The sequence below is a fragment of the Chrysochloris asiatica genome, unplaced genomic scaffold (genome assembly GCF_000296735.1).
Source record: "Chrysochloris asiatica unplaced genomic scaffold, ChrAsi1.0 scaffold00006, whole genome shotgun sequence".
NCBI lineage: Eukaryota > Metazoa > Chordata > Mammalia > Afrosoricida > Chrysochloridae > Chrysochloris > Chrysochloris asiatica.
The window spans coordinates 29,324,206-29,334,882 of record NW_006408524.1 but is presented as its reverse complement, the minus strand read 5'-3'; the positions used below and the strand labels follow the sequence as shown (position 1 = coordinate 29,334,882).

General features: G+C 37.1%; 1 protein-coding gene across 2 annotated transcripts in view; it reads left to right on the top strand.

Annotated features, from left to right (window-relative positions):
- Positions 1-10,677, top strand: part of STK31 (serine/threonine kinase 31) — a 117,488-nt gene that overhangs the window by 26,033 nt on the left and 80,778 nt on the right. For both annotated transcript variants that reach the window (XM_006832210.1, XM_006832209.1), the window contains exon 6: positions 5,349-5,507. In XM_006832210.1, the coding sequence (XP_006832273.1) occupies positions 5,349-5,507 (159 nt within the window). The remainder of the gene's footprint in view (positions 1-5,348; positions 5,508-10,677) is intronic.

The following is a 10,677-nucleotide window of genomic DNA, read 5'->3' as shown; positions in this document are numbered from 1 at the left end:
CCTAGACAGATTGGATACTACTCAGTGGAGATTCTACCTTCCTCCACGCCCTCTGGATCGAGGTTCCCTCCTTGAAAGTTTGTAAGCCAGTCACTTCTTGCCTTTGTAGGCCTCAACCCCCCCCTCCCCCATTCTGGATAGCCAATGTCCAAGTTGCCCATCCCTGTCCACTCTGTGTATGGAGGGGGTGGGAATGATTCTTGCTGTAAAGATTTGTTCCTTTTTTTGAGCTACTGCATCCATAGGTGTAGGTCAAGTTCATCAAATTGTATCAGATTACTCTTTTTTTCCCTCCTCTTTCTTCTTTTACTTGAGGTCTGATCATCCAGCCATTGAGGCCAGGTCAGCTCATTGATTTTTGATTTGCATCTCTCTCTAATGGTTATTGGTGGAGAACATTTCTTCATATATTTGTTGACTTCCTGAATGTCTTCCATGGTGAAGTGTCTGATCAGGTCCTGTGCCCATTTTCAATTGGATTGTTTGTCTTTTTCTAGTAGAGGAGTTTTAGTTTTCTATAAATTTTAGAGATTAGTCCCTTGTCTGATATGTCATTGCAAAAAAAATTTTCCCCATCTGTTGTTGTTGTGAAGTGCTGTTGAATCGGTTCTGACCCATAGTGACCCTGAATAGGGCTCCCTTTTTACTCTCTCTCCCTCTCTCTTTTTTTTTAATGAATATTTTGATGCACATAAGTTTCTAATTTTTTGTAAGCTCTGGTCATCTATTTTATCTTCTATTGTTTGTACATTTTTTTTTAATGGTTGATAGTGTAATGTGTGCCTAAGTTTGTCCCTATTTTTTCTTTAATGCGCTTTATTCTAACTTTTACATTTAGGTGTTTCATCCATGTTGAGTTCATTTTTGTATATGGTGTGAGATTGGGGTTTTGTTTCATTCTTTAGCAAATGGATTTCCAGTTTTGCCAGCACCATTTGTTGGAGAGACTCTTTACCATTTAATGTATTTTGGCCCTTTGTCAGAGATAAGTTGTCTGTATGTGGATGGCTTTACTTTTGGGTTCTCACTTCTTTGCCATTGATCTATGTATCTTGCGTCGTCATGGTGTGGCACAGTGAGTTAATGTGCTGGATTTCAAAGTCGGTTTGAACTGCAAGGTCAGTGGTTCAAACTCAGCAATCACTCCTTGGAAACCCTATACAGGGTTCTTATGAGTCAGAACTGACTCAGCAGTACTCAGCAACAACAACAATGTATCTTACATTATTCCAGTACCAGGCTGTTTTGACCACTGTGTCTGTGTTGTAAATTTTGAGATCAGGAAGTAAGAGGCCCCAACTTTGTTGTTCTTCTTAGCAGTTCTTTGTTTATCTGAGGTCTCTTTCCTTTTCATATAAACTTCTTGTTAGTTTTTTTCCATTTCTTTAAGGAATGTTTTTGGAATCTGGATTGAATTGCATCATATCTGTAGGTTGCTTTGGATTGTATTGACGTTTTCACAGTGTTAATCTTCTATACATGAGCTTGATATATTCTTCTATTTTTGTAAATCTCTTGGTTTCTTGTAGTGTTTTGTAGGAGTCCTGTTGTGGTGCTGTGGGTTAATGCACTGGGCTGCAAAATTGTTTGGAACCACAAAGTTGTGGTTCAAGCTCACCAGTTGCTCCTTGGAAACCCTATACAGGGTCACCATGGGTTGGAACTGACTCAACAGCACTTAACAACAACAACAGTAGTATTTTGTAGTTTTTTTGTATAGGTCTTTTGTTTCTCTGGTTATATTTATTCCTAAGTATTTCATCCTTTGGGTGGCTATTGTATGTAAATCGTATTGTTTTCCTAATTTCATTTTCAGAGCTGTCTTTATTAGTATAGAGGAATCCACCACCACCACCACATTATTATAGAGTTGTCTGTTTCTTTGTTCAATTCTATTAGGGTTTGATTTATGTATTTGAGGCTCTTTTTTGGGAGTGTAGATATTTATTACAGTTATGTCCATTTGTTCAGTTGACCCTTTAATCATGAGATAATGACCTTTTTTGTTTCTTATGCTGGGTTTTGCCTTAAAGCTTACTTTATCAGAAATTAATAGTGCCACTCCTGCTTGTTTTTTGATTGCAATTAGCTTGATATATTTTTTCCATGCTTAATTTTTAATGTTTTGTGTTTGTCTTTGTGTATAAGATGTGTGTCTCTTGTAGACAGCACATTGAAGGATCCTGTACCTTACCCATTCTGCTAATCTCTGCATTTTATTCATTGATGTTCAGTGTAATTATAGATAAGTATGGATTAGTTGCAGTCATTTTGCTGGGTTTTTTTTGTGTGTATGCGTGGTATTTCTGTTTCCTTTGTTCTGCATGCTTTCTTGAGTTCTTTTTTTTTTTTCCCCCTTTGTGCTTTTTCTTGCCCATTTCTTCATAGTTTTAAATTTTCAAAATCTTTATGGATTTCCCTTTTTTTTTTTAATTTGTTGTGAAGTTGTGTTAAAATTTTTTTGGGTTACCCTATAGTTTATTAATTTCTTCCTTATTTTAAAACAGTGTGTTTACTCCGAAAATCTACCTGACCTTCTTACCACCAGTAACTCTCTAAGTATACTTTTCCCTTCCTTCATTTTGTTGTTGTTTTGAACATAGACTGACATCTCAGATACGCTATTTTCAGTCTTGTAGTTTTGTTCTACTTTAGACACTTCCGTACCTGGACTGAATTCCAGATGGTGTTTCCATGATTGTCAATTTTTGGTTGTTGTCTGCTCTTGTTGTTGGTTCTTAGTCCAAAGAACTCCCTTTAGTATATTTTGGAGCATTGGCTTGGCTTTTAAAAAGTCCTTTAATTTTTGTTTATCCTGAAATGCTCTAATTTAGCTGTCATGTTTGATGGACAGCTTTGCTGGGTATATGATTCTTGGTTGGCAATTTTTTCTTTCAGAGTTTTGTATATGTCTCCTCATTGCCTTCTTGCCTGCATGGTTTCTTCTGCGAAATTAGAACTTAATCTTACTGGTTTTCCTTCATAAGTAACTTTTCGTTATTCTTGAGCTGCTTTCTGGATACTTTCCTTATCTTTGATTTAGGAGAGTTAGATTATGATATATTTGGTGATTTTCTTTTGGAGTCAATCCTGCTTGGAGTTTATTAAGCTTCTTCAATGCATATCTTCTTGTCCATCATGGTGTTAAGGAATTGTCTTCCAGCATCTCTTCGACTATCTTTTCTGTGGGTTTCTTTCTTCTTGTTCTTGAATTCCAGTCACCCACAGGTTATTTCCCTTAATGCTGTCCCATATGAATCTTACTTTTCCAGAGTTTTTTTCAGATTGGTTTATCTTCAAGTGTGTTAATTCTGGCTTCCATTGATTGAGTTCCACTCTTTTGTCCTTCCAGTGTATTGTCCATTTCTGATACATTCGTATTGATCATCTGGAACACTGTTTGAAGGTTTTGTATTGTTTCCAATGCTTTATCTGTTTTGCTTAATTGTTCTTGTAGCACTTTTCTAAATTGCTCCTTGTTCTTGACATTTCTGTAAAACATTTGGATGTACTTCAGTATCTCATGAATTCTTTTTCAGGTAGTTTCATTGGAAGTATAGTGATTATGAGTCCAGCTGCTAAGCTCAAAGTCAGCAGTTAGAAACTATCAGTGGTTATGTTGGAGAAAGATGAGGCTTTCTGCTCCTGTAAAGATTTATACTCTTGAAAACCCTATACAGGGTCTCTATGAGTTAGAACTGACTCTGTAGCACTGCCAGCCGTTGTTGTCTTAGTTGTTTGTTTGAACTAGCCTGTCTTGTTTTTGTGTGAGTAGAATGTTTTTACTGCTTTTTAGGTATTGTGGTGTAATATTTGTATTAATTCGATGAATGTGTGTTGGTGTGTTTTTATGCACTCACCAGTTGTCTCCTGGTGATTGTGATCAGGAGATGAGCTTCTCTGTTCACTGTTTGTACAGTCCATTTCAGAGTGGTTTTATCAGGTGTTGGCTACAGTTGCTGCTCTGGTGTATAGCAGCTGATATTGGCTTTTTTCCAATTGGTGGGGTTGTAGAGGGTATGGCTGTGGCTTTGCTGTATGGCTGCTGTTGCTGTATTATAAAAATATAAATAAATAAATCTAAAAAAATACAAATAATTGATTTATTTGTATTGTATTTATATTTATTTTGATATCAATTTCTGTTTTTATCTTTATATCTATCTTTATATTTGTTTACATTCATTTATATTTATGTTTGTATTTATTTATATTTATAATAGTATATTTTAATCTATTTTTATATTATAAATATGTAAATATATTTATAATATTTATGTAGTAGATAATAATATAAATGTACAAATAGATTTAGGTATATTTATTTTAATATAAACAAACAAACAAATCAATCACTCCTTTGTCTCCAGGAGCCTCAGGTAGGTTTATGCAATGCAAATATGCTTTCTCAACTCTAAAGCCATTCACGACCTTTCAAGATGACTGAGGCACAGCAGGTTCCAACAGCTGCTGTTGCTCATCAGTCACCTCATCTGTTGCCATGCCTATTCAACTCTGTCTCCCAGTAAACACTTGATCCACTTTCCTAACCGTTCCTCTGGAGTACAGAGTTCAGGACCATCCTCTGTATCTATCTTGTCCTGTTTTCTGTGTTCTTGCGACCGAGAACCTGCTCAGCCTTTCTACCTAATCTGCCATGTTCTGGTTTTTGACTTTTAAATAGATTAAAGGGCAAGATTATTTTGACTTCATGGCAAATTGTTTTTGTTTTTATAAAAACAAAACAAAACAAGCATAGAAGTAAATTGAATTTGAGTTATTTCCAAAATCGGGTAGTTAGAATGGTTTCAGTTTTATCAAAAGAAGCTTAACAGTTTTGCTTTTCTTCTCAGGTCTTTTTGTTTGCAACTTGAACTTCAGAATTTTCATTAATTTTAACTTTAATTATGAGAATTATGAGAAGACCATAAATATCTCAGGCTTATATACATTTAAAATATCAGTTGTTTTTAAAAAAATTTTTAAATGAGAAGTGGGATTTAACTAATACTAAATATGTTGTTATTAAGTGCCCTTGAGTCAGTTCTGACTCATAGTGTCATAGTGACCCTTACAGAGTGTCCAAGGAGGGGCTGGTGAGCTTGAACTGGCAACCTTGTGATTCAAGCTGACCTTGCAGTCCAGCACATATAGACATTACCTAATCTCATGGACATGGACTTTGTTCTCAGATTATTTCTAGAGCTTTGTTTCTGAATGCATTTTGTCAATTTTAAGTAAAATGCTAACTTAATTTATAGTTAATTAACAGAATGCAGATAATTGATACCTTTTTTGGTAATGTTTAATCTAAGTTCAAAATAAATTTATATCTCATCTTTTTCCAGTGTCTGGTGAGGTACATTGACTATGGAAATACAGAAATTCTAAATCGGTCTGATATAGTTGAGATTCCTTTGGAGCTGCAGTTTTCCAGTGTTGCCAAAAAGTATAGACTTTGGGGATTACAGATTCCTTCTGGTCAAGAAGTTACCCAATTTGATCAGGCAAGTTGCAGGTTTTAATTATATTTATTGATGACAGTAAAACCATAATTGAAGCAAAATGTAAATACAGTTAAAGCTCGCAAATTTTGTTTGATTTGAAAGCATGTATAAATTAGTGAAAAATAATGAATTATAGAATAATTCAGAAGCAATTATGTAATATGTTTGGGCTTATCTGTACTAGATAGAAGTATTAAGAAACAGACAAGGATAATCTATAGAGTAAATAAGCTTAGCTATCCTAGGCATTTGTGAGCCAAAACGGACTGATGTTGCCCATTTTGAATCTGACAATTATATGATTTGCTATGCTGGGAATGACAAATTGAAGAGGAATGACATAGCATTCATCATTGAAAAGAACATTTCAGGATCTGTCTTGAAGTACAACACTGTTTGTAATAGGATAATAATTCATATGCCTAAAAGGACAACCAGTTAATACCACTATTATTTGAATTCAGACGTCAACTACTAAAGTCAATGATAATGAAACTGAAGAATTCTACCAACTTCTTCCGTATGAAATTGATGAAACATGCAATCAAGATGTTTTGATAACTACTGGTGATTGGATTGGAATGCAAAGGTTAGAAACAAAGAAGAAAGCTCAGTAGTTGGAAAATATGTGCTTGATGATGGAAGTGATGATGGAGACAGATGGACTGATAATGACTCAATATGTGCTGGTATTGGTGGAAAAGGTCAATATCATTAGTCCAAACAAGGCCAGCAGCAGACTGTGGAACAAACCATCAATTGCTTATATGCAAGCTTAGGCTGAAACTGAAAAAAATTAAAACAAGTCTGTGGGAACCAGTGTATGATCTTGAACATATCTCACCTGATTTTAGAAACCATCTCAAAAACAGATTTGATGCAGTAGACACTAATGACTGAAGACCAGAATAGCTGTGGAATGAAGAACATTATACAGAAGGAAAGCAAAAGGTCTTTAAAAATACAGGAAAGAAAGTCCAAAATGGATGTCAGAAGAGATTCTGAAATTTGCTTTCCAATGCAAAGACATTTAAGCAAATGGCTGAAATGAGGAAGTAAAAGAGCTAAACAGAAATCTTCAAGGGCATCTCAAGAAGATAAAGTCAAGTGTTATAATGAAATGTGCAAAGACCTGAAGTTAGAAAACCAAAAGGGAAGAACACACTATGCTTTCTCAAACTGAGCGAATTGAAGAACAAATTCAGGCCTTAACTAGCAATATTGAAGGATTCCATAGGCAAAAATTGAATGATGCAGAAAGCATCAAAAGAAGATGGAAAGGTATACACAGTCACTGTACTAAAAAGAAATGGTCGATACTTAACCATTTCAAGACGTACCATATAATCAAGAGCCAATAGTATTGGAGGAAGAAGTTCAAGCTGCACTGAAGATATTGGTGCAACACAGGACTTCAGGAATTGGCAAACAGATTTAAGTGTTTCAGCAAGTGATGTAACACTGGAGGCACTCATTTATCTATTCCAAGAACTTTGGAAGGCAGTTACCTTGCCAACAGTTTGAAAGAGTTCCATATTTGTGCCCATTCCATAGAGAGGTGACCCAGTGGAATGCAGAAATCATTGGATAATGTAAATATCACATGCTAAGGATAATTCAACAATGTACTGCTGCAACCGTACATTGATAGGAGAATGCTAGAATCTCATGCTGGATTGAGACGATGACATGGAACTAGGGATATCATTGCTGACACCAGATGCATATTAGCTAAAAAGAGAAAATACCAAAAAGATGTTTTATTGCGTATGCAAAGGCTTTCAACTGTGTGGGTCATGACACGGGATGGATAACTTTGTGAGGAATGGATATTCCAGAACACTTAATTGTATTCACAAGGAACCTGTGTATGGACAAAGAGGCAGTCGTTAGAACAGAGCAAGGTGATACCAAATAGTTCCAAATCAGGAAAGGTGTGTGCCAGGATTTTATTTATTCATCATCTTGTATAATAAGTATGCTGAGCAAATAACCTAAGAAGCTAAATTATATGAAGAAGGTGGCATCAAGGTTGGAGGAAGACTCATTAACAACCTGCAGTATGCAGATGATAGAACCTTGCATGTTGGATGCGAAGAGGACTTAAAATACTGATGAAAATCAATGACCACAGCTTTCAGTATGTATTGCATCTCAATGTAAAGAAAAAAAAAAATCTAACCACTAGACTAATAAATATCACCATGATTAATGGAGAAAAGAATGAAGTTGTCAAAAACTTCATTTTGCTTGGATCCACAATCAACACTATGGAAGAAACTGTCGTGAAATCAAAGGATGTATTGCATTGGGCAATTCTGTTGCACAAGACCTCTTTAAAGTGTTTTGTTGTTGTTATGTGCCATGGAGTTGGTTCCGACTTATAGTGACCCTGTACAGGGTTTCCAAGGCTGTAAATCTTTACGGGAACAGAAAGCCTCATCTTTCTCCTGCAGAACAGCTGGTAATTTCGAACTGATGACTGTGAGATTAGCAGGTTTAGGAGCAAAGATACCAGTTTGTGATATCTAAATGGCTAATGATAGTAAACAGTTCTTCATAAGTTTGTGGGCTGCCTGAATGTCTTCTTTGGTAAAGTATCTGTTCATGTCCTGTGCCCATTTTTTAATTGGGTTGTTTGCCATTTTCTTGTTGAGATGTTGTACTTTTCTATAAATTCTAGATACTAGTCCTTTATCTGATATGTTCTTACAAAAATTTTTTTCCCAGTCTGTCAGCTCCCTATTTTAAAAGTTTTTAATTGAAATTAAGCACCGTTTTGAGATGTCAGTTAATTTATTTTGTAGCACTTCAGAACACCAATATATTGAGATATGGTCAAAATGATCAACACAAGCACAATCTGTTGTTGTGTTGTTAAGTGCTGTCAACTCGGTTCCGACTCATAGTGACCCTGTGTAGTGTTTTCAAGGAGCAGCTGGTGGGTTTGAACTGCAAATGTTAAGGGTTGCAGTCCAGTGCCGATCATACAATGCCACACCAGGAGTCCAAGCAAATCTTCTGGTTGATTACTCAAAGATTAGTACACTTTTTTTTTTTTTTTTTTTTTAAGGTTTTTACTATGGATTGAGTGAAAGTTTTCAGGGCACATCATTGGTTTTACATTCAAACATTCATATACCTTGTTTCATTACATTGATTATGATCCCCTCCACATACCATCAGTTAACAGAGTTTCTCTCTATCCTCTTTAGCTTTTTTTTTTTTTGGGAAAAACTTTGCTTTTTGGGAATTTACAGTCTCGGCTTTTAGGGAAGGTTTTTACATTTATCTGTGGGTATCCAGGGCTCATGTATGGAATTACTAACCAGCATAACTGAATAATCAGATGAGGGACAGTTTGCTATGTCTGCTAGGTGGCTAAAGTCTGATCCTCAGAGCCTATGGTTTGGATGGTCAGCAACGCTTGGGCCCACAGGGCCTTGAACTCCTGACCGGGTTTGCATGATTTGCATCAGATTCGCTCTTATTTATTATTTGTTTAAGGGACGCTGCCTGTCTTAGGCGGTCAGTGCGAATTATTAGTACACGTTTTAATACTCATTTACTAACACTACAAACCCTGTTAGTTAGGTATTAGCTCTACTTATGGAAAGGAAGAATTTAGCAAGTGGAAAACTAGAATACATTCATATACATGTGGAAAAATATTTTCATCTAGCCAACAGCAAGATAAACCTACTTTTTTTCCCCTAATGTTTTGTGAATTATGTGATAGTTTACATGGGAGAACATTAGTTTTACATTCATCCTGTAGTATGTCATTTCATTGCCATGGTTACAATCCCCTGCATGCATCATCAACCAACCAAAGGGTACACCCTGCTAGCCCGCCCTGCCCTCCGGTCGTCAGCAAACAGCCCCTCTCCTTCTCTGGGTCTAGAGTCCCCAGACGCTCCATCTCTCTGGGTAGGGTCCCACTCTCCACTTTTCTCCCTTGATGGTCCCAGGGACCTCCACTTCTGGACTGCAAAGTCAGTCACTTCCCCCCTTTTGCTACAAAACGTCTACTTTTACCTTTCCAACCCTCACAGTCAGTCCTGATAATAATTATTCACTGTTGTACCACAAGAGACCTATCCCCTTTCATCAGCCCTGCACAGACAGATTGTATACTATGCAGTGGAGATTCTACCTTCCTCTGCGCCCTCTGGATCTAGGCTCTCTCTTGAAAGCTTGTAAGCCAATCACTTCTTTTCTTGCCTTTGTAGCCCCCCCATTTTGGGTAGCTAATGCCCAAGTTGCCCTTCCTTGTCTACCCTGTGTACCAATGGGGTGGGAATGATCCTTGCTGCAAAAATTTTTTCCCTCTTTTGAGCTACTGCACCCATAGGTATAAGTCACGTTCATCAAATTGTATCAGATTACTGTTTTTTTCTCCTCTTCTTCTAGTTGAGTTCTGATCATCCAGCCATTGAAGCCAGGTCAAATGGGTATTATCTGCAAATGTGGGTGTTTTTATGCATATGCCCTCTGTTCTTACCAGTTGGATGCTTCACTTTCCACTCTAGTCCTTTGTGGCTAGTCCTCTAGGCCCAGGAGTCCCCAGGTCTTGCCATACTGCTAGCCAACCAGGTCTCCACCCGGGTTCACAGGAGTCTATTGAACATGGTAGGGCTTAGTTCGTAGCTTCATTGCTGTTTTTCCCTCACTTCCCCTTATCGATGACCAACGCGATCCAATCAGAATTCACGTCTGCTTGTGTATTCTCATTGAGTCTTAGTCTTGGAAGGGGGTTTGCCCTGAGAGGACCCGACCACTTCCCTTGATGTCTCCTAGGTGAGCAGCTTTCTTGTTCTTGTAGTAATGAGTTGGACTGCCTTTATTGTTTTGTAACTTTCCTGTCAGTCTTTCTTTCAAGAAGTATCTTTGGTTCTTATAGCCTCTCCAGGCTGGTCTGCTTGTTTTTTTAAGTGGAAATTTCCCACCTCAGAAGATTCTGGATGTGGTTCAGAATTCCACCTATGGTCTTACGTAATGCAGAGGTTCCATAGGAAGCCTCCTTCACTGGTCATGTTGTAGCCCCATTTTAGGTATTCCAATCAGTTATAGGCAGAAGGACGGACTTACAAGCTTTCTATGGTGATATTTCTGGCTATTCCTTTCTCTCCCCCTCAAGTGTCTGTTTTATAATGGTATGCAAGGGAAA